Source organism: Protopterus annectens, chromosome 6.part0, assembly GCF_019279795.1.
Source record: "Protopterus annectens isolate FY-2018-M chromosome 6.part0, PAN1.0, whole genome shotgun sequence".
Classification (NCBI taxonomy): Eukaryota; Metazoa; Chordata; order Ceratodontiformes; family Protopteridae; genus Protopterus; species Protopterus annectens.
The window spans coordinates 22229163-22256830 of NC_056737.1; the positions used below are offsets into that span (position 1 = coordinate 22229163).

Consider the following 27668-nt stretch of genomic DNA (forward strand, 5'->3'; position numbering starts at 1 on the left):
CGAAGGCCTTGAGGAATACAGACTCTTCCTCAGAGGGGGGTCTTGGAGGGACAGTCACCTCTTTGTCTCAAAATCTCCAGGATGTCGGAGAAAGAGACATCATCGGACGACGACTTGGGGGACCCCTCTGATTCCTCGAGGTCGGTATCAGAAGTGAGTGACTCGTCCTGGGAGTTGATGTGCTTCCTCTTGCACGACTTCTTACTGGGAGGCTCCTCAGGCACCAACTCTGAGGGGCCCTCAGAAAGTAGGGGACCGCTCAGGGGTGTATCCCTAGACCTTCGGGCTCTGCCATCCATGGAGAGGGGGCATCAGAGGCTCTAGCCGGGGTGTAAAGGGACGGAGTGACCAAAAGTACAGTTTTGTACCTACCATAAATGTAGATGTTCGAGTGTATATACTGCTGCAGTCATCACACTTGGGTTATCCTGCCGTCAGGCGGTCGCGAGTCGGTTGTCGTCGCTTCTTCCCTGACGTCAGTGCGACAGGGGGATAAAAGAGGCAGCCGACGCCATTTTCTTCAGTTTTTCTTGCCCCAGATGTCAGGTGCCCCCAACTAGGAAGGCAATACAAATAACTATGCAAAATACCTTAGTAGATAAACAACAGTACTAGCTGTTAGCAAATACACCATATAGGCATGCATCCAATAGATTGATGTACATGGAGTTATAACTAACACCCTGGTATGTAGAGGGGATGGTGGGAGGGTAACCTGGACTGCAGCAGTATATACACTCTAACATCTACAATTATGGTAGGTACAAAACTGTACTATGTTCGTGTCATACTGCTGCAGTCATCACACTTGGGTTGAATCCCAAAGCTATGGATGGGTGGCTGGTACTAAACTGGGTTAGGTGAAGCTAGGATGCCCTGCAGAACTGCAGTGGCAAAACCAGCTCTGGTTTTTGAGTATAATGGAAGGTGGTAGTGCTTGGTAAAGGTGTGCACTGACCTCCAAGTAGCTGCCTCCAGAATGTCCTTGGTTGGAACCCCCCTGAGAAAGGCTGCTGAGGTTGCTGTAGCCCTGGTAGAATGGGACCTAATATTAATAGGCACTGCTTTCCCATGGTGCGAGTAGCAAAAGCGGATACAATGTGCTATCCATTTGGAGATGGTCTGTTTTGAAAAAGCCTTTCCTTGTGAACCTGCAGCATAGGATACAAAGAGTTGGTCAGTTTTTCTGAAGGTCTTTGTCTTATCCAAATAGTAACGTAGCTGTCTGTGAATGTCCAAAGAGTGAAGGAGTCTTTCTCCTTTATTCTGGGGGTTTGGATAAAAGGTGGGTAAATGAATGGTCTGATTCAAAGCCACACTGGATACTACCTTTGGCATAAAGGTAGGGTTAGTTCAGAAGAGACTCTGTCCTGATGGAAAATGATGAAAGGTTCCACTGCCATAAGTGCCTGTAGTTCTGAGACCCTGCGTGCTGAGGTGATAGCCAGCAACAGAGCTGTTTTCCATGACAAGTATTGTAGTTCTGCTGAGAAGGCTGGTTCGAAAGGAGGCAGTGTTAATTTTTGTAAAACAAAGTTGAGGTCCCAAGCTGGAGTTGGGGGTTTTCGGGGGGGGGGGTCTTATATTCTTAGCCCCTCTGAGAAACTGCCTTAGTAAAGGGTGTGAGAATATGGGATGATCTGTATTATATTGAGCTGAAATGGCTGAAGCATGGATCTTAATGGATGAGAAAGAAAGGCCTTTGTGTAGCATTCTCAGTTAAGTATTGTAGTATTTGAGGAATGTTTGGTATCCAAGGATTTTGGCCTTTTGCCTGGTTCCATGCACAAAATCTTTTCCATTTGTCTGAGTAAGTTTTTCTGGTGCTGGGCCGCCTGGCCTCCAAAATGACATTCAGGACGTCCTTTGAGAGAAGTGTTGATTGATAATTCAAGGTATTCTCCATGCAGCTAAATTTAAAGTGCTGAGCTGACTGTGAAGGATCTGAGAGTTTTGATGAGTCAACAGAAGTGGGAATTGAGGTAAGATCAATGGAGGGCTGTGAGTCGAGGTCCTTAGTAATGGGTACCAGTGCTGCCATGGCCAGTCCGGAGCAATAAGGATCATTTGAGGTGACTCTGATCTGACTTTCAGTAATACCTTGGTCAAGAGAGGTAGTGGTGGGAAGGCATAGACTGTCAATGCTGTCCAACTGAATGATAGAGCGTCCACTTTCCAGGCTAGGGAATGATAAGTCCTTGTGCAAAATTTCTGTAGTTGGCAATTGTTGGGGGAGGCAAATAGATCTATGTCTGGGCATCCCCACCTTTGAGTTCTCATTGAAAATACTTGTGGGTGTAGTCTCCACTCGTGAGGATCTGCCAAATTTCTGCTTAATTCGTCTGCCAATATGTTTTCCTTTCCTGGCAGGAATTGTGCTTGCAGTTGTATTTGGAAAGTCAATGCTGTGTTCCACAAGGTCATTACCTGTCTGCATAAAGGGTAGGAGTGTGTTCCTCCCTGTTTGTTTATGTACCACATAACTGTGGTGTTGTCTGTCCTTAGTAGTTGTCCTGGATGCAAGAGGTCCTTGAAGGCTGTCAGTGCATTTTGCACAGCTAGCATCTCCTTTTGGTTGATGTGTAGATGCATTTGTTTTGCGGACCATTTGCCCTGTATGCACTGTCCTGCCATGTGTGCTCCCCAGGCGTAGTCTGAAGAATCTGTTGTCATAGTTTGGTTTGCAGGAGGTAAGACAAAAGGAAGACCCTTGTTTATTTGACATGCTTGAGCCCACCATAGGAACTCTTTTTGAAGGCAGGGAATGAGAGGTATACTTGTTTCGAGGCTGTGCCTGTGTTGAGTCCATACACTTTTCAGGTACCATTGTAATTTCCTCATATGCAGCTTTGCATGTGGAATTAGTTGAATGCAGGATGCCATGAACCCCAATGCCCATTTTCCTTGCAGTGAGCTGGGTAAAAGTAGCCATCTTTTTGAAGTATTGAGTCAGTTGTTTTTGTTTGTCTGGCATGAGATAAGCTGTCTGGGCCGTTGTATTTAAGCTGGCACCCAGGAATATTATGTCTTGTGAGGGTATTAGCTTTGACTTCTTTTTGTTTACTGTGTACCCTAGGCAACTTAGCAGCTTTGTTACAAATGCCAACATTTACACTGTTGAAAAGGTCAATGTCAGCTGAACAACTTTCGCATTTACATTTTTAGTCTAGCTCTTATAGTTAAAGAGTTATGAACATTTGTTTCCTGTATGGCATTACAAATGGATTTTCTGAAAATGAGTTCAGGCTGCACTGTTGTTCCTATGGTGGAATTAAGCAGGCAGCGCTTTTTCTGAGCTGCTCCGGAGTGAATGGAGTTAAGTTCAATGACAAAAAAAATGCGTAGTCATCCCCTTTGGGAAAAACCCGGTTCCCATGAATTACCACATCAATGGTATTCCACTGAACACAGAAGAGATCTGGGAACACAGGATGACAGCAACCTCTCTTTTGATTACCACATTGCCACTGTCTTCAGGAAGTCCTTCCATGTGGCACATCTCATTACTAAGGGTTTTGCATCCAGGAAGAAAGAGGTTATTGTCTCTCTCTACTCTTCCCTCATTAGGCCAATCAGAGTAGAATGCCCCATTTGGAATGTACCTCACTAGTCACCTACAACAACTGGAGAGGCCACAAAAAATACCTCACAAAGAGGATCTGAGGCCTTAAACACTTGTCCTATATACATACTCAAGAAAATCCAACTATTCTTGGTCTCATATCGCCTACTTAGAGGCGATCTCTGCTTGACTTACAAAGCCATGTCTGACTCAGCTCTGTTAGAAATGCTACATTTAAAGAAATCCCAATCCCTCCGCACTACACACTCCAGAGACCGCAACCTCATTACCACAATCAACAGAACAAACTGGAGGGGCAGGTTCATAACCCATAGACTGCCCATGCTATGGAACAGACTTCCCATACATATCAAGTGGAGTGCCTCACTGACCCTCTTCAAGAGAAATTTTGATGAGTGGATGGGAAATAGAAAATTCACCCCGGGGTTCACCCCAGTGGCTCGACTTGACAGAGGCACTGGGAAACTAAAGTCAGGTGGCACGATGCCAGGGTAATCCTATGGGCTAGGCTTATAAAGGCTCCAGGGCCATTAGCCAAGTACACACCTATAAACCTATCCCAAAGACCTTGGGTGCACCTGCCTGCTAGGTGAGCACCCCAAGCAATGTCTGAGGCATCGGTGGTGATGGTCTGGTTGGTAGGAGGCGGAGGATGAAGGGAAGACCCTTGCTCTTGGCACAGGCCCCTGCCCACCAAAGAAACTCAGCCCTTATACATGGGATCACAGGGAGAGGGGGTTTCTAGAGGCTGAGAGTGATGACACCAAATCAGATACCACTAAGCCTGGCCAGAGGAATTAGAAGGATGCACAATGCCATGTACCCCAGGGCATGCAGGAACTTCCTCACAGTGAGGTGATTTCTGGAAGCCAGCTGGGTAAAGTAGAGAGGCAGGAACCTCTGCTTTTCTGGGGATAGGAAGGCCAATTGAGATGTGGTGTCCAGCAGTGCTCCCAAGAAAATGATCTTCCTGACGGGTGTTTGTTTTGATTTCTTCTTGTTGATGGTGAACCCTAGGGAAGTTAGGAGGGTTGTGACAAAGAGAAGGTCCTGGAGCAGCTTTTCTTTGCAATCTGCCTGAATGAGGCAGTCATCCAAATAAGGGTAAATCTGTATATTTCTCTGTCTGCAAAATGTTATGCCAGGGGTTAAGCATTTGGTGAATATTCTGGGTGCAGTAGATAAGCCAAAGGGTAGCTCAGAGAACTGAAAGTGTTGTGAGCCTGCTCTGAATCACAGGAATTTCATGCAGGATTCCCTTATGAGAATGTGGAGGTAGGCATCTTTTAGGTCTAGGGTCACTAACCAGGCATTGTTTGTCAGCATAGGCAGCAGCTGCTGCAAAGTTAGCGTTCTGAGTCTGGGGACCACCAGGGAGGTGTTCAGAATGGATAGATCCAGGATGGGGCACCAAGTGCCCTCTTTTCTGGGAAAAAGGAATAGTCTGGAATAAAAGCTTTTGCTTGTTTGATCTGAGGGGACAGGTTCTACTGCCCCCTGGGATAGGAGAGTTTGGACCTGTTTCAGTGCCTCTGCCTGCTAATTTGGAGGCAGGTCTGGGTACCCTCTTGGAATTGGGAGTTCACTGAAAGAGAATTTATATCCCTGAAAAATTACCTTTAAGACTCATTGGTTGAAAGGAGGGCAGAGGGGGGAGAGAGAGTCATTGGGAGTTTTTGCCACAGAAGGGTGGCTTAGAACTCCCTGCCCTCGGGGCAGAAGTGGTTCACTGTTTGCTACTCTGCTTCCCTTGGGATAGGGGCCTGGATGGTCTGTCATTACAGGGCTTATCCTGGCCCTATCTGCTAGGTGCAGGGAAGGACCAGTGCTTAGAGGGAAAGTACCTGCTGAACCTGGGAGGTTGAACCTGAAAGAAATCTTTTATTGTTTGCATATACTTTGCTTTGTCTTCCATCTTCTTAAGCACCTCTTCTGCTTTTACTCCAAACAAGCGGTCCCTATCCAGGGGTGCATCAATTAGCTTAGACTTGACATGATCAGGGAGAGGTTGTTCCTTCAACCATGTATGTCTCCTAATGACAGGTCCTGACACTGCTGCTCTGCAAGAGGCTTCTAGGGCATCATATCCACAGTGTAATGAGTGTTTGACCACTTGACAAGTAGAGTGCAGTAAATCTGCTAACCCTTTCAAATTGGCACAGTCAGGAAAGGTTGAAATCTTTTGTTTTAATAGTTCCAAGGTGTGTTGTTGATATTTTAACATATGGCACTGACAGTTGACTGCTCTGATAGCCAAGGTTGCAGAGATGTATACTTTTTTACCCCATCTGTCCAGAGCTCCGGAATCTTGTCAGAAGGAATAGGATTCTTGGCAGAACTAATATTAACTCCTTTGGGTCCCTGTCTAATGACCTCTGGGTCTGCAGCAGGATTTCTATACAGGTATTTGTGAGAATCTGGTACCCTGTAATACCCGTCAGGTTTACTGGGAGCAGGTGGGAGGGCATCAGGGGCTAAGCAGGATTCATGGAAAACATCATCCGCCACTTCTAAAATAGGGGGGATGGCCAGGGGTCTGTGCTGGAGGAAGTCCAGAAACTCTCCAAGTCTTTTCTTAGACTGGGGGATATACTGAGATTCCCAATGGAAATGTTCCCTGAGGGTGTGAAGGGTTTCCCCAAAGGAAAGGTCTTCTGGAGGGAAGGCAGAAGGGATGGATTCCTCTGCATCTGACTCCTCATAAGCAGTCAGAGGTTGTTGTCCCTCTTCAAAATCTGACTAGTCAGATTCTTCAGAATCATGTTCTGTCAAATTCTGGAGAAGGGTGTCTTTTCCTTTTAGAAATTGTGGCCTGACTACCCCTGATAAGGGAGATGAGATCCTCCGCCATTTTAAGCATTTGTACTTGGGGTGGTGGAGCAGGGGCAAGATGGTGGCTAGAAGCAGATTTTCTAGGAGCGGCCTGGCTTCTAGGCCTAAGAGTATCGGTCGGTCTGCGAGAAACTGTAGTTATATGAGAAGACGTCGTTTTTTGCCTAGATTTGGTAGTGCGAAAGGCTTCCTTGGAAGTTGGTGCCTGTGTCGTGGCTCCAAACCCAACAGAGGCAAAGACAGCCAAAGGCTCAGAAGACCGGACTCCGTAAGGGTCTCAGTAGAGGCCTGCATAGATATCGAATCGGGCATCAGGGGCTGCAAATGCACCTCACTGAATTCCAGAGAACTGACGACCTGTTTAGCGGTCGAGTCGTTGGAAGGCTTAGCCTTGTATGGCCTGTCTCTAACTATCTCTGCGTTTTTTGGAATGCCTATGGATTGTTGGCTGATGGATGCCATTTCAGAATGTGAAGATGGAACACGAAAATACCTGTCTACAATAAGAGTTCTACGATGAATGGTTCTCGTGTTAAAAAGGGCACAGAACCGGCATCGAGGGACGTCGTGGTCTGGGCCGAAACAAGTGACGCAGTAAGAATGAAAGTCTCGGTGTGGGATCTGCTTTCTACAGGTGAGACAATTTTTAAACTTTTTTGGACGTCAGTTAGTGCAAAAAAAATGGGTCCCCAATGATGTACTTAGCTTTAGACGGTTTCAGCTGAAATTCAAACTCTGGTAGCGACTGACTGGTACTTTTGCGAACTGCTTCTGCTACGGGCTCCATGGCAAGAAAGACTGATGTAATGACATCGGCTGCCTTGCTTTATAGCACTGACAACCTGATGTCAGACTACAGGCAATGGCAGACACAGATAAACATTGACTCTGGTATTTGGCCTGGCCAAGGGCCACCACAGCAGGGATAACCAACAGGTGATGACTGCAACAGTGAAACACAAAGAACATCTACTGTAACAGAGGTACAGCTGTAAAACAAACAGTAAAGGTAAAGAGAATCCCTAAAGTCATACTCTTTTGTACAAAGCTCTGAAGCAGGTCAGAATATGGAAACCAACACTGGGATGTATGTGTTGAAAAATTTAGCAAGAATTAACTAATTATGACATGAGCAGACATTGGTATTACATTGGAGATGTCCTAATGTCCTAGAGGGATGGGTGTCTGTCATGTCTAGAGGGAGAAGCGTACTGAGCTCAGAAGTCAGGCAGCACATTGGCTCTTTCATGGCTAAAACCCTAGTATTCAGAACTAAATGTAATATACATTTTAGTTTTATTTCTATGATGTGCCATGGTCTAAAAGAACACAAAGATTGCTCATGCCATAATTAGACAATTGTTGGTACATAATATCCAAAACCCAAAAATGCAAAATCTCAGCTTACTAATGCGGACATGACACATACCATCACTGCACAGATGTACACTGAGATTTAGACAGGTTCATTAAAAAAAATCAGCATGTTTATACAATTACTGCTACACTAGCAAGTGCAATCACAAATATAACATTTTACACAATGCACACTAAACTGTAAAAGAAAAACCAAAGAATCATACTGAAAGTCAGGAAATTTCCAAAAATACATATTATAAACAAGGCAACATTTTGAAAAATTATATTACTCACTGTCTTAACAATTGCCTGCCTTGTTTCCAGGTGATCTGACTATTCTGAGGTACTGGTGAGATTTCAGTCTCTTTGGTTTCTTCTGCAAGGCAAATACATAAATAAATAAATAAATAAATAATGGTGTCAAAAAAAAAAAAACTTTACTCGCGTTTAAATTTCTAAGACTAACCCAAGGAGCCCCTACAACCTCATCCACATACTTTCATTACTCTGCTCACTAAACAACCCCTCCAATTTAACAATCCATCACTTAAGCCTTCACCTCCCCTTACAAAATACAGCATTATCTAACCATCTTAAAGGTAATGTACATGTCCAGTGAAATCAACCAGCCCCTCATAAAATAAAGCTGAGCCATACAAATTATTTTTTTTAAAAATTGCAACCACCTTGACTTTGAACTGGGTTCTGGGGCCCTCGAAAAACACCAGGTTCTACATCCAGCTGTACCATTCTTTGGAAGGGTGAAGAACTGTTATCTCAGTGTATAGGGAAACGAACCACCACAGCTGGATCTTGCAGACAATATCTAGCTAGCTAATACACTCACCATCACATGATGGAATGATCCCAGAGGAAACACTTAGCTATTCAAAGGCTTCAGCCAGAATGTGTTCTGACTCAGAAGAGATGTCGGAGAGACAACTTAGCTTCAGTCATGATGAGTTCCAGGATCACTACAAATTAAGTCATTGGGTAAGGTGCAGGAGTCAATTGTCTATTCAACATCGATGTCCAGAGTGAGAGACATTCTCCTGGGGGTTTACATACTTCCTCATTGGTTCTTGGATGAGGAGAGTATGAGGAAGAGGAAGATGAATACTGCATAACAGAAATAAGACTGGCACCCTGTCTGGAGAGAAGTTCCCTCTGTCCAGGGTCAAAAGGATAGGCATGGCAGTAGCAGCAGATGAAAATCCTAGACAAGCCACAGGCTTTTTTTAAATAACTTTATTACATTATTTATGACATAGGCAAACCTACATTGACAGAAAAGAAAAACTAGGAACAAAGTCCAAACCATAAACCAATTTGTTCTTCCTGTCCTAGCTTACAGTATTGAAGTGCTTAACTCACCCCAAAAGGTGATGGATAGGTGAGAGAGGAAACCAAGGAGGATGCTTCATGCTCATCAAATGATTTATAAAAAATCAGTGCATGCCAAGATTATACATTCTCGATTCTGAAGGAGGTATGGGCCTCCTCCAAACTGATTACATGCACAGATCTGCCATCATGGGACTGCATACATAACTGTTGACCTCACGAGACCTAAACAAAGTGAAAGTTTGAACATGAAGAGAATAAGTCTAAGTTGACTTCTCTTAGTTTAGCAGAAGCATATCGGCGTCAAGCAGGAATGGAAATTAAACCAGAGGTAGATAAAAAATCAGGTAGCAACTGAATGTGCCAAAAAATAAAGAATATAAGGTGAAGGATATGATAAGAAGGCAAGAAATGTGGAAAATACATAAATATCGCTGCAAGTATAGAAAATGAATAGTTCTGTAAGAACTTACTGTAATGACAGACTGCCTTCTCTTCTCTGTTGCAGTATTCTTTACATGAGGGAGTTGCCTACCCAGGCGACCCGACTTCGGCCAGTATACCAAAGTCTTTTACTACCGTCAGGTGCGCGGTATGTCTGACGTAGGCTGCTATTGGATGTAGGCCATAAAAGTGATGCAAGTGCACACCATCCTCAGAACTGAAGCCCCAGGCAGAGAGACAGTCCAAGGGATAGAGAGTCAGTACATCCAAGAACAGAAGGAAGTAGGGAAAGGAGGGTGAGATAGAATACTGCAACACAGAAGAGAAGGACATCTATCATTGTTATAAGTTATTACACAACTATTCTATGTCCTTCTAGTCATCTGTTGTAGTACTCTTTACATGAGGGAGAAAACCAAAGCTCATGCAGAAAGGGAGGCGGAGTTAGCTGACATATTTTCCAGAAAACCATGAATGGCTCTAACAAATCCAGCCCTGGATCTGAAAAAAGAATCCTGTTTGTAGTGTTTGGTGAAATTGTGGGCCGAGGTCCAAGTTGCTGATTCTAGAACAGAGTTGGTGTCTAGTCCCTTGAGGAAAGCCCTTGAGAAGGCTACTGCTTCTGCAGAGTGAGCCTTGATCGAGCAGGGAAGGGATTTTTCAAGGTAGGCATAGCAGAAAGAGATGGACTTGGAGATCCAGTTGGAGATGATTATTTTTAATATGGGAAATCCAGAGCTCTGAGGTGGAAAGACAAATAGTTGACCTGATTTTCTAAAAGGTTTAGTTTTGTGAAGGTAAAACCTGAGTTGTCTGTGCACATCAAGTGTATGTAGGATTCTCTCTGGTTTAAGGACAGCTCATTAACTACTTTTGGCATGAAAGATGGGTTGGTGCGAAGGAAAACCCTGTCTTTGTGGAAGACCAAGAAGGGGGGAGAAGCTTAAAGGGCCTGGAGCTCGGAGACCAGTCTGGCAGAGGTTATCGCCACCAGGAGGACAGTTTTCCAGGTGCAGTGCTTGAGGGAGCTAGAGGAGGCTGGCTTGAAAGGCACTAGGGTCAGTTTCTCTAACACAACATTAAGATTCCAAGGGAGAGGGTGGAGTGCACAGATCCTTCTGGGAGGTCTAATGTGGAGGACGCTTTTGAGGAACTGCTTGGCCTCAAATCTAGAAGTTAAAGGAGATGAAAGGGGCAGACATGCAGAGATAACTGACAATTATTAAAGAGTAAGCTAAGTCAGTACTGAGCAATTCATACAGATATGAAAGAACCAAAGGAAGATCCACTGTAAACGAGTCCAAGTTTCTAGCAAAACACCAAATAGAAAATCTCTTCCATTTGGAAAGATAAGATTTTCTCGTATTGGGTTTCCTGGCCTCCCATGGGACTTGAAGCACATCTTCAGAGAAAAGGTGTCTAAAGGGTATCAAGGCTCTATCACCCACAGGGTCAGTTGAAGAGTTTCCAAGTGTGGATGGATGAGGGAGCCCTTGATCTGTGTGAGTAAGTCCACTTTGCAAGGTTACTTGTGATGACTGCCTTTGGCTAGGTGCAGAAGAAGGGAGAAACCAGTGCTGTCTCGGCCAACAGGGAGTTACCAGCAAGATTTTCGGTCTGTCCTGTTGAATCTTCAACATGACTTTCAGAATGAGTAGTAGGGGAGGGAATACACAAACTTCCTTTTCTATGAAACTGATAGGACGTCCACTTTCCATGCCTGAGGATGTGGACCTCTAGCACAAAATGTTGGAAGTTGTTTACTCAGAGGGGAGGCAAACAAGTCTATTTGAGGAATACCTCACTGGTGGACTATGTCCAGGAACACATCCCTGTGAAGTATCCATTTGTGGGCATGTGTTGTGGATTTACTCAGTGTGTCTGCCACAGAGTTCTCAATGGAAGGGATATAGACCACCTTTGTAGAGAAATTTGAAGTTGTTGTGCTAGTTCCCAAACTTGTAAGGCTAATCTGCACAGGAGGTACGATCTTGTCCACCCTACTTGTTTACATACCACAAAACAGTCATATTTGTCTGTGTAGAGATGCAGCCATCCTGGCCTCAGGAGGGGCTTGAAGGACTGAAAGGCTAGGATCACTGCCTTCAACTTTTTTACATTTATATGGTCCTTTCCCTGAGAGAGGGTCCATTGTTCTTTAACCGTGTGTGGGCCCACAGTTGCCCCCCCCCCAACCTGTGTTCGAAGCATCTGTGTACAGGTCCTGAGTTGGAGACAACGGGTGTATGGGGAGTCCTGGACTTGTGGATAGTTGTTGTATCCACCATGGGAGCTAGTTCTTGAGACAAGGCAGTAGTGGGATAGGAAATTCCAGTGAATAGACATGTTGAGTCCACATGGATTTCAGGAACCACTGGAATTTCCTCATGTGGCGCCTTGCCAGGGGCAACATAAGGATAATGGAGGACATCAGTCCTAGGATTTTGAAAAACTATCTTGCTGACAAATGGTTTAGGAGAAAGGTCTCTGAAAAGACTTGACAGAGCTTCTGAGCATTTTGAGGTGGGAAAGACTATTATTTTGTCTGTATGGAATCTGCACCCTAGAAAGGTATGTCCTTCAGATGGAACAAGAACAGATTTGCTGAAGTTGATGGCTGCAGGATGGCCATGGCTGAGTGGAGGTTGCTCCCCAGTTTCTCCAGGATTGATGACCTGGAATAGGAGATCATCCAGGTAAGGGAATATCTGAATGCCTTTGAGTCTGCAGAAAGCGATCAACGGAGCTATGCATTTTGTGAAGACTCTTGGTGCTGTAGAAAGACCAAAAGGCAAGGCAGAGAACTGAAAGTGCCAGGATCCTACAAAGAAACATAGAAATTTCCTGAACTTGGGATAAATGAGAATATGTACAAGGCATGTGGGAGGATCAGAGGAAAGAGGGTCTAAAGAGTTAAGCATTTTGAGGGGAGGTACCTTTAGGAAGGTGTAGAGAAAATAAAGGTCAAGTCTGGGTCTTCAGAGCTCTTCCTTTCTAGAAACCAGAAACATGCGAGAACAACAGCCTGTTCCTTTTTCGGGGGTGGGCATAGGTTGTACTGTACCCTGTTCTAAAAGGTTTTCAAATACCGTAGGGAAAACAGGTTTCTCGTCTGCTGGAGGTTGAGAGATGTCCTTGAAGGGAAGCACAGTGGGCCAAACCATAAAGTATCCGAGTTTGATGATGCTCAGGACCCATACGTCTTGAGTTATCGATTCCCAGGTGGGAAGGGATGGGGTTGTCAGAGAGAGAGGGGGAGGTTGCAAGGTAGCCCTGAGGAGTCAGGAGGAAGAGTCTGTTCTATCAGGAATGGGCTACTTAGCCACATGAGAGGCAGCTAAAAATGCTGAGAAGTAATTTGGTTTCTTGTTCCCCTTAGAGTGCTTGGGTTGGGGGGTCCGGGACTGCATGCAGACAATGACCTGTTTTCCCAGGATAGTTCCTGTGAAATTCAGGAACTGAAGAGATCAGAATATGTTTGAGGTCTTTTAACTCTGTTTTTTTCTGCAGGGACTTGACAAGTTTAGTAGATGGTTTACGAAATAAGGCCGTGTTGTCAAGGGGAGCATCAATGAGCTTCGCCTTGATGTCCTCAGGGAGGGGTTGAAGCCTCAACCAAGTGAACCTACTTAATTCTGAGCATGAAGCTGTAGCTCTGGAGGCAGCCTCAACTGCATCACAGCTGCATTTGACAGAGTGTCCAGCCACCTCAGAGGATGCAGCAATAAGTGAAAATGCCAAGGCTTTATTCTCTGAGTCTGGCATGTCAGATGCTACCTTGGAAAATTGAGCCGCGAGTTCCATGAAGTACTTAGACATGTGGGTCTGGAAATTCAAATCTTTGAAGGCTAAAGTTGCTGAGTAGTAGATTTTCTTCCCCCACCTCTTGATTTGCCTACTGTCCTTGTCCGAGAGGAGAAGAGAAGTGGAAGGAAGGGATCTTGAGGCCTTATCAGAAGCTACAGAGATGAAAGAGGCATCTGCCACAGGAGCTTTAAAGAGGAAATTACAGTCCTGAGGCACTTTATAATATCCATCTGGCTTCGTAGGAGCCAGAAGCTGTGAGTGAGGGTGTAGAGACATGGAGGCAAAGGCATCCAGAAAAGCAGGGATAACCAGAGGGATAGCTGAAGGACTAGCGGTCTCCACCTGGAGGAGGTCGTAGTATCTCTTCTGGACTTCAGACATTTGAGAACTGTCCCATATGAAGTGGTCTCTCATTTCTGAGATGGTTTTGCCAAAAGAAATCTCCTCCAAAGGAGAGTCTGTCCCATTGGAGTCTTCCTCTGGGAAAGCATAGTCCATGGGGGAAGGGATTTGAGAGGAGTAAGCTAAAGAAACATCGTCCTCATCAGATTCAGAAGAAGAATCTTCCTCTGAAAAAGCTTGTGGTCTGACCCTTTCTTTTGCGGGGGTGGGTAGGCCTTGAGAGAGGAGGGGGGAGGGGAACTGGAGGCAGGCCTTAAACTAGCCCATGGCAAAATTTTGCCACTCTTTCTGGGGGTCAGGTGAAGGTGAGGAATATTTGGTTTTCTGCTTTTTCTTAGCAGGAGTGTCCACCTGATTGAGAGAGAGAGGACCAGACATAGGCCTACACTTTAGCAAATCTGATTCAACATCTTCCCTCACTACAATCTGAGTGATTCCTCTATGATCTTCCAACACAATGAGCACTGGTTCCCCCTCTGGACATTGGGACCTGATGTCTGTGAGACCTCTCTGGATGTGCTGGCATCCAGTTCTAAGGTGGCCTGTAGAACTGGCTCAGCCTGTGGATCTGGATCCAAAACGAAGCGCGTCTACGGGCTATCATGCACCACAGAAAAGACGCCCGAGGGGAAAGGCACAGCTTCTGCTTCCTGCCCAAGTCGTTTGACCTTCCGCTTGGTAGGCTTGGTTGTTGGGTCCAAGGAACCCGCCATTCCACTTTTAGCTAAAATTTTCAGATGATGGTTCTCTAAGTAAATGGCAAGGGAACAAAGTTGGCTACGAAGGGTTTTAGGCACAAACGACAGACAGATCGAACAGTTTTTATGGTGTAGTAGGGCCAGTGACAAAAAAAGACATTGGGAGTGGCTGACCTCGTGTGGAATCTGCCTTCCACACTCACACCTCCCCTTCTTGGATGACATTAACTCTCAACCAAGAAAAAAAAAGTAGCAAAAGACAAAAAGGTTCTCCAACGGGGCACTTACCTTTATCGAAGGAAATTATTCTAACAGTAGAGTGACATCCAGGACTGGCGATCTGACTGGTGGCAAAGAAGTTCTGAGAATGGTGCTCGCATGCGTCACTTTTATGGCCTATGTCTGACAGCAGCCTACGTCAGACATACTGCGCACCTCATGGTAGTAAAAGACTTTGGTTTACTAGCCAATGTCAGGTCGCATGGGCAGGCAACTCCCTCATGTAAAGACTACTACAATAGATGAGTAGAACATCATCTCTTGGAACAACCTCATGTTGATTAGGATCGAACTCAGGAATGGTTAAGGAGAGGTGAATTTAAACAAAAAGACAAAAGGTTAATATCGGCTGACCAAGACAGTGGACTGTGTACACATTGGTTTACAAAGTCTTTTGAATATGAGGGAGAAACAGACAAATGTAGGTTTTGTAAAACAGAACTGGAAACAGTTGCGCATCTTCTTGCTGGCTGTGATATACTAATGGCAGAAGGACTATAGACTGAAAGCCATAATATGGCAAAACTGTTGCATTGCAGATTGTGCTAACATTATAATATTGAGGTAGCTGAAAACACTGAAAACATGAGCCACAAAGCAAAGAAAATGATGAGGTTTATATCACAATGAATCATCCATTACCAACAGTTCAAAAAATAGATGGGAGAAAACCAGATACAGTAGTCCATGAAAAGAAGACAAAAGTAGCATTGATCACTGAAATTGCCACACCCAGTGTCTTGCGTACAGAGAGACACAAAGTCATAAAATAGCAGGATTTGCAGTAAGAAACAAGGGCAATGTGGAAGAAAGATACCCAAACAGTTCCAGTAGTAGTAGGAGCAATGCGTGTTATAAACAAAATGAAGTTACAACTGTACTTAGATATGTCAACGAAATATTTAACTCCATACGAATTTGCAGGAGGAGTCACTACTAGGCATAATACGAGTGCTGTGAAGAGCACTTCTGGCTAACATGAAAGGTTGCAATAATACTAATTTCATGAACTTTATCATGCTTTGATTTAGGAATGGGGTCAACTCCAGTCTTGGTATTAGAAACCCAAAAGACTTGGAGAAATTAAAGACCGAAAAGAAATCTTTTTTCATTTACACACAAATCAAGAAAATATATGTGATGTATAATGCAATTATCATCAGCCCAACATTACATAAATTGCTCAATTTCTGCTTTCTCTTAAACCTCACTACTCATACTCCTAAACAGTATTCACCATCTACTGTTCCCACAATTTCCATTCATTTTTATGTAATTTGCTCATCTTTTCTAAAGGTCCTTTTTTCAGTCCTTACCTTTTTTATGATACTCAATACTTCAAATACAGTTGGTTTAGACTTTGATTTCCATTTTCTAGTAATTCCTTTTTTTGGCAGCCAACAAAATTAAACGTAAGGCCTTACTATGTCTAGGCAATTCAGATCCTGTCTCATCATCAACACCCTTTTTTCCCATTTTTCTACATGGAGTTGGGGTGTCATGTTAACTGTCACCATCTTTCTGAATTCAATGCCACATTCCTGCTTTCAACACTCATGCCCGATTGTCACAGATTGCCTCTCAAGCCACTTTGCTGGACACCCTTGTTTCCTCCTACCTTCTTTCTGTCTATTCCAAATCTTCTTCACCAGATTGTTTTTTGCTTTTCTGCATGTGTCCAAAACACCGTAATCTGCTCTTGTTAATCTTTCCTGCAATTGGGGCTACTTTGGCTTCTCTTCCTATGTCGTCAGTTCTTTGTCTGTCCCAGTGTGCACCCTACCACTATTCTTAGGCACTTTATTTCCATCACCTCTAGCATATTCATCCTCTCTGCCTGTACTACCCAGGTTTCAGTACCACAGGTACTGGTAGCACCACTGTTTTGCACACCTTACTTTTCAGCTTCTTTGGCATTCTTCTGTCACACACTACACCTGACACACTATACCAGTTGGCTAAAGCCCCTCTGATTCTAACTTTTACCTCTTCATTCACACTTCTGTTCTTCTCAACATCCCTCCCAGGTACTCCAGGCTATTAACATATTCCATTACCTTCACTTCTATCTCAGTTCTCAGCTTCTTCTGATTTCCCCAAATTCCTGCCAGTACCACTGTCTTATCTGTACTTAGTTTCATCCAGTGTGCCTACAGTTTTGCATTCCATTCCCCTATCCTTTGCTGAAGTTCTTGGTCACAATCTAACAGTAATGCCACATTGTCAGCATACAGAAACTTTGTTGATATGTCCCCTCTGACCCTTTTGCTAATGTAGTTAATCTCCAGTATGAACAGCAGTGGGCTCAGATGTGAACCTTGGTGCACACACACTCCCAATGGGAACCCCTTTATGAGATGGAACACTGTTCATGCTTTAGTCATTGGGTCCTTGCACATAGCCTGCACTAATTCTACCAATGTTTATGGGACTTTAAACCACCGCAGTACTGTCCAATTCAGCTTTCTTGGGAACCTGTCAAATGCTTTCTCCAAGTCTAGGAATGTCTAGTTGGACTCTTTCCTCATCTCTAGCTTCTTCTCAACTACCTATCTCAGTGCAAACATTGGGTCAGCCGTGCGGCATCCGGATCTGAATCTGAACTGCTCATCTCCCATGTTACTTTCTTCTGCTCTGGGTATTCATCTACCAATAACCCTCTCCAGAACTTTCGTGCAACGTGACAGCAGTTTGATACCTCTGTATTGACCGCAGTTGTGGATGTCCCCTTTATTCCTGTACAGTGGCATGAGTATGCTTATTCTCCAGTCATATGGTATATACCTTTCTCTCCACAATGAGATCCCTCAGGAGCCATTTCTCCCCTATCTCACCCAGTATCGTTATCGAATCTGCTGTGAACTCAACTAAACCTCCCACTTTTCCTATTTTCCTTAGTGCTATTACTTCTAGGGTGGGCCCCTCTTCTTCTCTCATCGTAGGCCATGTTTGGGACAGTACAGCTTCTGTGAGGTTTTCTCCATTCAGAAGCTTCTGGATGTACTCCTTCCATCTGTCTTTGATGTCCTGTAGACTGGTAAGCGGGTTGTTGCTGGCATCTCTTATGAAGGATGTCTATCTTCTTTATCTTTCTGTCTTTGTCTTGCAATTTGACAGTTTCTTTGTACCACCTAATGGGTCACTTTCCAGAAGCTGGTAGAGTGCTTCAGATGCCTTACTCTTTGCTATTGCAATTGCTTTCTTAGCTCTTTTGTTAGTCAGCTAGTATTCCTTCCTGGCCCAGTTCATCTTTCTATCTCCCACTTTTTCATACACTCCTTTCTTTTGATGACTTCATGGACTTCTGCATTCCACCACCAGCTTTCCTTACGTATTGTACTTCCATACTTTGCTTGATCATATATCTGTTCTGTAGTCCTAACACATGCTGTTCTGAGGCACTTCCATTCTTCTTTGACTTCATCTACCTCCTCCTCTTCTTGGGGTGCTAGAGCCCTGAGCATCTCCTTTAACTGTTGTACTTTCTTTCCAGTCAACTTCCAATTCTTCAGTCTGGTCTCAGTTGACCTTTGAGGCTTCTCTAACTACCACCTGCAGATTACTGTGGCAACCAGTGGTTTATGCTGTGGGCCACCTGTTTGAATGATTCTGACCCAGTGCCCTATCCTTACTAAGAGGAATTCTACCAGAGTTGCATGTTGGCCACTCTTGTATGTGATCTTGTGACAGTCTCTCTTTCTGAAGCATGTGTTGGCTACTATCAAGCCACATGCCAGACAGAGGTCTAGAATAACCGCTCCTTTATTCCTGTTGCCACACCCATGTGGACCCAGACAATCCTCATATCCTGTTCTACCTGTCCAGATATGTGCATTCAACTCACCCATTATCAAACACCAACTCATGTTGTCCCGCTTTACCTAGTAGGTCCTGCAACTGCTGTACGAATGCACTCTTTTCCTCACTATCACAACCCTGCTGTGGGGCATAGGCTGATATTATAAATAATGCCCTATCATTACAATGGAGTCTGATTACCATGAGTGAGTCAGTAATTCTGATGACATCCCTTAATGCCTTCTTAAGTCTCTCCTTAATCATAATTCCCACACCATTTCTAGCCTGTCCTCCACCTGAGTAGTAGACTCTGGATCCCAAGCCAAGTGGCATGACTGCATTGCCCTTCCATCTTGTCTCTTGGATACATATGATGGTACAGAGGTGGCGGGACATCCTACCATCCACTTCCAAGCTGCATCCTGTCAGTGAACCTACAACTGAGTGTAGCAATTCTTAGTTCATGTTTGGCAGTTTGATTCATTTTACGTCCAGCTTTCGCTGAACATAGTTATCCCAGGTAACCCAGGCTGGGCAAATGGACACTAGCTGGCCAACAGCTTTTGAATCGGGGCTGCTGGGCTTCATAGCAGGCACACACAGGCCAAGAGAGGCACATACACCCCTCCCACCCTTATCACGGGTCCTTGGCATTGGTCAGAGTAGGCTGGGTCCTCAACTCAACTATCGACAAATACCCATGCCTAATTGGTGACACTAGTCAACATGACCAAATCGCCTAGAGCCATATTTTAAACCACTAAGTGGCTAGCTCTGCCACAGCTCCATTTATTGGTGATTTTGAGATGTAAATACTCAGTGTGTTTTTTGAAGGGGAGAGGAGCCCCACAGAGACAAAGCGAGAACAAGCAAACTCCAAACACGCATTAGCCAGAGGTCAGGATTGAACCTTGTGCAGGGGAAACCAAGACCTTAACCATTATGCCAACTGGTCTCTCACTCAGATCCTGTCCCCCAAATCTCAAAAAAATCATATTCTTTAGTTACAATCATTTCCTCACACAATACTTCTGACATGAAGAAAATTTCTTTGCAGTCTGCTTGGGGTATAAAAATACCTATGTAAACACTTCTGGGCTTTGTTGCATACTTGGGAGCCATGCACATGTCCTCCCATTGTTCTTTTGTAAACTGTTTTTCCAGTTTTTCTTCCAATCTTTTCTACCCTTCCCTGATTGATTCTTACAGTTAGCATGCAATATTTTATATGTCTTACTAATTATCCCTTTTTAAATAAAAGTTATGTACTCACCATAACTTTTCATCTGTGTTGTCCACTTTCATTCTTCCTCAGCGAATGGGTTCGGATCCGACTCTGTCACTCTGTCACTTTCTTTAGATGTTAGGATCCAACTCTTGAGCTTCTCCCTTACCCAAAATGCCCTTGGATCACTGAATTACCTCAGAACTCAGTAAAAACAATTCTGAAAATAGTTAGAACAGTAACAGCTGAAAGATCAGGAGCTCAAACAGAACAATGGTTTCTGCTAAGAATTCTATTAGGTCACTCCCAAGGACATGGATAGGGGGAAGGTGGGAGGTGAGTTCAGGAAGAATGAAAATTGATAACAGATGGAATGTTATGGTGAACACATAACTTTTATATCTGATGTCATTCTCATTCGTTCCTCAAAGAATGGGACAGAGGCCCAGCTACACTTACCCTGGGTGGCCTTCATGGAAGGATATTTCAGAGCACAACAGAACGGAATGATGCTCCCTTCCTAGAAATTATATCCAATTTGTAATCAGAAACAAAGGTATGAACATCAGATCAAATGGCAGCTGCACAAGACATCAATGGAAGTTCTAGCCCAAAAAGTAGGTTACACAGGCATTGACCTGGTTGAATCTGCTTTCAGTTGTTTTGGTAGGGTAAAGCCTTTCAAGGAATAAACATGAGAAATACAAACGGTTATCCATTTTGCTGTAGTAATCTTCAAAAGGTACAGTTGTGTACACTTACCATAAATGTAGATGTTCGAGTGTATTCACTGTTGCAGTCATCACTTGTGGGTTATCCCTGCTGGGTAGCCCTCGGTCGGCCTGAATACCAGAGTCAAGCTTTTCCCCTGCACCCACTGCTGTCGCCTGTGGACTGACGTCAGGTTGTCAGTGATATAAAGGAGAGAAGCCAGCGACATCACAACAGTTTTTCTTGCCTTAACCTGTAGGAGCCCCTTGAAGGAAATGTTATAAAGAGCCCCTGGTGGCTCAAGGCCACAAGAATGACAGTTAATCTCCAAAAAGGATAAGATTAAGGGGGAAGGTGGGAGGTAAAATAGGACTGCAACAGTGAATGCACTCAAACATCTACATTTATGGTAAGTGTACACAACTGTACTATGTTCTTCGTGTTTCACTGTTGCAGTCATCACTTGTGGGAGGATTCCCAAAGCTGAGTAAGGGGAGGATGGAAGTATGAAATTCCTAGGATTGAGCTAGCATGCCTTGCAGGATGGCAAAGGCAAAGCCTGCCCGAGCCCTGGAGAACAGAGGCAGGTGGTAGTGTTTGGTGAAGGTGTGGACAAAGGTCCAAGTGGCAACTTCCAGGATAGCCCTGATGGGTACTTCTCTAAGGAAAGCAGTGGAAGTAGAGGCTGCTCTGGTGGAATGTGTTCTGATAGATTAAGAAGGAGCTTTTCCAAGAAAAGTGTAGCAGAATTGAATGCAGTGAGATATCCATTTTGAAATGATTTGAAGTTAGGCTTCCCCTCTTTCCCTGTAGCAAAGCCAACCAACAGTTGATCAGTCTTCCTAATGAACTTTGTTATATCCAAGTAGTATCTTAACTATCTGTGCACATCCAGTGTGTGCAGAATTCTCTCCCCTTTATTCTGAGGGTTTGGAAAAAAAGGTGGGGAGATGTATAACCTGGTTTAGAGTCACATTTGATATTACCTTTGGCATGAATGAGGGATTAGTCCTGAGAGACAACCTGTCTGTATGGAAGATAATGAAGGATTCAGTGGCCATGAGTGCTTGAAGTTCTGACACCCTCCTAGCTGAAGTAATAGCCAAGAGCAAGGCAGTCTTCCAGGAAAGGTGTTTTAGGTTTGCTGATGCAGCTGATTTGAAGGGAGGCAATGTCAGTTTTTCCGAGACATAGTTCAGGTCCCAGGCTGGAGTGGATGCCCTTCTAGGGGACCTAATGTTAGATACTCTGAGGAATTGCTTAATCAAAAGGTGAGAGAAGACAGGCTGTTCAGCATGAAAGCGTGCTGAAACGGCTGTGGTGCGAATTTTAATGGACGAAAATGAGAGGCCTTTGTTAAGAAGCTAAACTACATAGTCCAGAATAAGTGGGAGGGATGGCTGGGAGCTGCTGTGGTCTTTTGATAGGCACCAGGAGTTGAATCTTTTCCATTTCTCTTGAGTAAGATTTCCTGGTGCTGGGCCTTCTGGCTTCCTTAATAATGTCTAGGACTTGCTTGCTCAACTGTGGGTTATCCCTGGTCCCTGGGGGATAAGTCATGCAGAAAGTTTGAATGTGTGCAGGTTTGGATGCAGAATCTCCCATCTGGCTTGTGTCAGGAGGTCTGCAGTTAAAGACAGGGGTTTGCAAGTCTCCTTGTTCAGGCTGAGCAGCAAGGGATATCAACGCTGCCTTGGCCAATCTGGTGCTATAAGGATGGAGTTTGGTCTTTCCTGCCTTATTTTCAGCAGTACCCCTGAAAGTAAGGGGGATGCATAAATGAAGAGATAGGTCCATTGGAATAAGAGAACATCCACTTCCAAGCTAGGGGGTGTAACTCCCTGGTGCAGAATTTGTGCAGCCGATTGTTGTGTTGTGAGGCAAAGAGGTCCGCCTCTGGTGTTCCCCCGGCCTAGGTGATTTGGAGGAATGTCCCCTTTTGGAGTTTCCACTCGTGGAGGTCTAGGCAGTTTCTGCTTAGTTGGTCTGCTAGGGAGCAGTTTACTCCTGGGATGTACTGGGCTATCAGGTGTAGGCCCAAGGAGGAGGCTGTCTGCCGGAGACTCATAGCTAGACGGCAGAGAGGGTAGGAGTGTGCCCCCCTCCCTGCTGGCTGAAGCACCACATGACTGTGGTGCTGTCTGTTTTTATGAGGAGGACTGCTGGTTTTAGGTGGTCTTGGAATGACGTGATAGCCTTGTGAACTGCCATCATTTAGTTTAGGTTGCTGTGCCAGTGAAAATGCTTGAGGTCTTAAGAGCCTTGGGCACACTGGGTGTCTAAATGAGCACCCGAAGCTAGGTCTGAGACATCTGTGGTTATAGTCTGGCAATGAGGAAGGTTGGTGAAGGGAAGGCCCTTGTTCTGAATGCAGGCCTCTGCCTACCAAACAAAGTCATTCCTTATGCATGGAATGAGGGGGAAAGTGGTTTCCATAGATTGAGAGTGTTGGCACCAAAGGATCTTCAGGTACCACTGGAGTTTCCTCATGTGCAGACTGGCCAGGGGAATCATCAGAATGCAGGATGACATGTAACCCAATGCTTGTAGAATTTTTCTTGCTGTGTTTTTTTTTTTTTTTTCTGAGAGCTAACTGGGAGAAGTAATTTGGCAGAAAGCATTGCTTTCCTGGTGAGAGGAAGCCTGTTTGAGAGGCTGTATCCAGAAGTGCGCCCAAGAAGTGATCTGCCAGGAGGGGTTTAGGTTTTATTTTTTCCTGTTGATAGTGAACCCTACAGAGGTTAGGGTTGTTTGTGCAAAGAACAAGTCTTGTAGTAACCTTTCTTTGTTGTCTGCCTGGATTAGGTAGTTGACCATATAAGGGTAAACATGGATGTTTTGCTGTCTGCAGAAAGCAACCACTGGGGCCAGGTATTTTGCGAAGACCCTGGGAGCCATAAATAAGCCAAAGGGTAGCGCAGAGAACCGAAAGTGTTGTGAACTTGCTCTGAAGCGTAGGTATTTTCTGCAAGACTCCCTTATGGGTATATGAAGGTAGGCATCCTTTAGGTCTAGGGTGACTAGCCATGCATTTTTGTTGAGCATTGGCAAAAGTTTTCGAAGAGTTAGCATTTTGAATTTTGGGATCTCTAGGAAGGTGTTTAGAGTGGACAGGTCGAGAATGGGTCGCCAAGTGCCTTCTTTTCTTGGCACTAGGAAGTCTGGAGTAAAAACCTTTTCCTGCTTGCTCCTGTGCCACAGGCTCCACTGCCCCTTGAGCATGGAGTATGTGCACTTGCTTTAATGCTTCTGCCCACTGATTTGGAGACAGATTTTGGTAACCTGTTAAGGTTGGGGCTTGTTGGAAGGTAAATTTGTGCCCTGAAAAATGACTTTTTACTACCCATTGGTCCTTTGTTACAGACAGCCAATTTTGTTTGTAAAGGGAAAGCCTTCTTCCTAACCTTTGATGGGAGGGGGGAGTAGGAATCATTGCATGACCTTAGAGTAGTGAGTGGACTTAGAACTCTCTGCTGTGGGAGTAGTGGAGGACCCCTGCTTAGTCCTTTGCTGGCCTTGGCTTTGTGGTCTAACTGGTCTGCCCCTGCGCGGCCTCCCTTGAACCTGTCTATTGGGGGCTGGAAAAGACCAGTGCTTAGAGGGAAAGTGTCAGCTGAATCTGGGGAGGTTGAACATGAAGTAAGTCTTTAACTGTTTGCACAGATTTAGCTTTATATTCCATATTTTTGATGACGACCTGTGCTTTTCTTTTGATCCAAACAAGCAGTCTTTATCCAGGGGGGTATCAAAATGTTTGATTTTACATGATCAGGCAGTGGCTGTTCTTTTAGCCATGCATGTCTCCTAATGACCGAACCTGTCACAGTGGCCCTACTTGAGGTTTCTAGGGCATCAAATCCGCAGTGCATGGAGTGTTTAGCTAATTGGGAAGTAGAGTGCAGAAGATTTGCTAACTCTTTGGAAGTATTAGTGTCCGGTAAAGATGACATTTTTTGATTCATAAATTCCAAGGTGTGCTGTTGATATTTCAGCATATGGAACTGGCAGCTAAGAGCTCTAATAGTTAAGAATGTGGAGGTGTACACTTTCTTACCCCATCTGTCCACAGATCTCGAGTCCTTGTCAGAGGAAAATGGGTTTTTAGATAAGCTAGCCATGGACCCTTTGGGCCCCTGTGTGATGATCTCCGGGTCTGCTGCAGGGTTTTTAAACAAATACTTGTGTGATTCAGGCACCCTGTAGTACCTGTCAGGTTTTCTAGGAGCAGGGGTAGGGCATCAGGGGTAAGGCTAGATTCACTGAAAACATCATCCACCACATCCAGAATAGGAGGGATGGCCATGGGTCTGTGCTGAGGAAGATCTAGAAACTTTGCTCTTAGTCTTTTCTTAGACTGATGATAATCTTGGGCTTCCCAGTGGAAATGCTATCAGAGTATGCAGGGTTTCCCCAAATGAGTCTTGGGGGGTGGGGTGGGGGAGTAGATTCCTCTGCATCAGAATCCTCAAAGGAGGTGAGAAGTTGACTCCTCTGCTTTTGATCCAAACAAGCGGTCTTTATCCAGGGGAAGTTTCCCTCTTTCCTTTAGGAGTGGTATGGCTACCCCTGATGAAAGCGATGAGGTCCTCCGCCATTTTCAGTAACCGTGTCTGAGGTGGTGGAGGAGGAGTAAGATGAACACTAGAGACTGTTTTCATTGATGTGGTCTTGCTTTTAGACCTCAGTAAATCCGTTTGTCTTTGGGATGCGCTAGTCAAAAGCGAAGACATCGTTTTTTGCCTTGAATCGGTTGTGCGAAGAAACTCCTCGGAAGCCAGTGCCTGCGTAGTGGCTCCAGACCCAACAGAAATGGAGACAACTGGGGGATCGGATGATGAAGCATTTCCCAGCGGCATACCAGAATTCAAAAGGGTCTCGGTAGAGGCCTGCGAAGGAAACAAGTTGGGCATCAGAGGCTGCGAATGCGTCTCACTGAATTCCTGAGAACTGATGACTTGCTTCTGGGATGGTTCATCTGAAGGCTTAAGTTTTTGTGGTCTGTTTCTTTCTTTATCTTTTTGTTTTATGGGAATATCCACAGACTGCTGACCAATGGATGCCATTTAGTAATGCAAGGAACTACTTGAAAATGCCTTGCTACAAATTCAGCTCTACGGTGAATAGTCCTAGAATTGAAAAGTGCACAGAACCAACAATGGGGGACGTCGTTGTCTGGGCCTAGACAAGTAACGCACAAAGTATGGAAGTCTCAGTGTGGTACTTGTTTTCCACAGCGGAGACAATTTACTTTTTCAGACATCGGTTAGTGCAAGAAAAAGGTCCCCAACAGGGTACTTAGCTTTAGTCATTTTCAGATTCAACTTCCTCTCTAGCAACGACCGATCGGCATACACGCAAACTGCTTTTGCTTCATGCTCCATGGCAAGAAAGACTGATGTAATGGTCCAGCTGCGCTCCTTTATACCACTGATGACCTGAAGTCAGTCCACAGGCGAAAGCAGCCGGCGCAGGAGAAAAACTCGACTCTGGTATTTGGGCTGACCAAGGGCTACCCAGCAGGGATAACCCACAAATGATGACTGCAACAGTGACATACGTAGAACATCTGCTTTTCCTTTCTTGGTGCTAGAAAAGGAAACGCACAACTGATCTGTTTTTCTAAACTCCTTGGTTCTTTGCAAGTAAAAACAAAGATGGTTCTATTCTCCTTTATTCTCAAATTTTGGAAGTAAAACTGGAGTTTGATTCACAGACTACTTTAAGTAGAAAGGAAGGATAAGTGCACAGGATAACCCTATCCTTGTGAAAAACTAAATAACGTGGTTCTGAATAGAGTCCTTAGAGTTATGAAACTCATCTAGCTGAAGTAATTACTACCAAAAAGCCAGGTTTCCAAAATAAAAACTAAAGGTCTACTTTAGCTGAGGGCTCGAATAGAGGATGTACTAAAGATTGCGATACTAAAGTTAAATCCAAAGGTGGAGTGGGATCTCAAACTGGAGGTCTTAACAAAAATGAACCTTTTAAGAAGGCCTTGCACAGCTTAGCTGAAGCTAAAGACGACGCCTTATTGTCACTGTGGTAGTTGGAGATCGCTGCTAACTGTACTTTAATGGTAGAGAAACTTGCCCCAGTATGAACAACAGAGACAAGGAAATCTAAAATATTTCGGGCTGGAACAGTAAACGGATCAATGTATTTTTGATGTTCCCATAAAGAAAATCTTTTTCATAAGCTCTTGCTTTTTTCCCCGGGACTCCACTGAAAACAGGCTCTTCTTGGCCCAATGAACTCTCCCGGTAAAAAAAAACTGTAAAATAAGATAAATAAATAAAAATAAATCTGTTTAGTTGAAGGTTTGTGGGAAGAATAGAGGATTCGAAATGGACATGAAAGCCTGGAATGTATAGCTATTACTGAAACTGGAGAAATCATGCTGTCATCTTTGATGCCTGTAATGTCCAGATGAATCATTCCATCCCTGACAGGTGTGACAAGAGATCTGGACTGGGATCCACTATCCATGGAGGACTTACTAGGTGAGACCACAGGAAGGGAATCCACACTTGCAGAGGCCAGAAGGGGGCAATGTGGATTACTTTGCTCTTCAAACAACTGGCTTTCAAAAGAAACCTGGATACTAGAGGTAGAAGAGGGTAAGCATAAAAGAGACCGGAGGGCCAAACATGGACTACAGAATCTTGTGGCGACTCCCTCGAGGTGAATTAGGGCAAAGAACCTGCTTCATTTGTTATCGAGGGGAGAAGCAAACAGGTCACAGCACGGTTGACCACATGTGTCGTCTCCATTGACTGACAGAGACCACTTGAGGACTTAGAATGGTCCTGCTGAACTTGTCTGCCAATATGTTGGATTTACTCGGTATGTGCATCGCTACTAGAAAGCAGCTGGCGGAGATTGCCCATTGCCAAATTTTCATTGCTTCTCGGCACAGAGGATAAGATCTGCTTCACCCATTTGTTGATGTACCAGACTACTGACATGTCTGTCTGAATAGCAATAGTTCCTAGTGAAGAGAGTTCTGAAGGGCCTACAACTTTAAAAGCACCGTTCTCACCTCTAGAACATTTACATGCAAACTGGTCTGTTTATGGGACCATGTGCCTTGAACTGTCCATACCAAATAATGCCTACCCCACTCTAACAGGGATGCATCTGCGGTCAACATGGCTTTTGGAGGAGGAAGGACAAACGGGAGGCCATG

General features: G+C 44.6%; 1 protein-coding gene across 2 annotated transcripts in view; it reads right to left on the reverse strand.

Moving 5' to 3' along the window:
* The window catches only part of STRN3 (striatin 3), a 1528247-nt gene that overhangs the window by 1062804 nt on the left and 437775 nt on the right, over nt 1-27668 (reverse strand). For both annotated transcript variants that reach the window (XM_044073816.1, XM_044073815.1), the window contains exon 4: nt 8069-8150. In XM_044073816.1, the coding sequence (XP_043929751.1) occupies nt 8069-8150 (82 nt within the window). The remainder of the gene's footprint in view (nt 1-8068; nt 8151-27668) is intronic.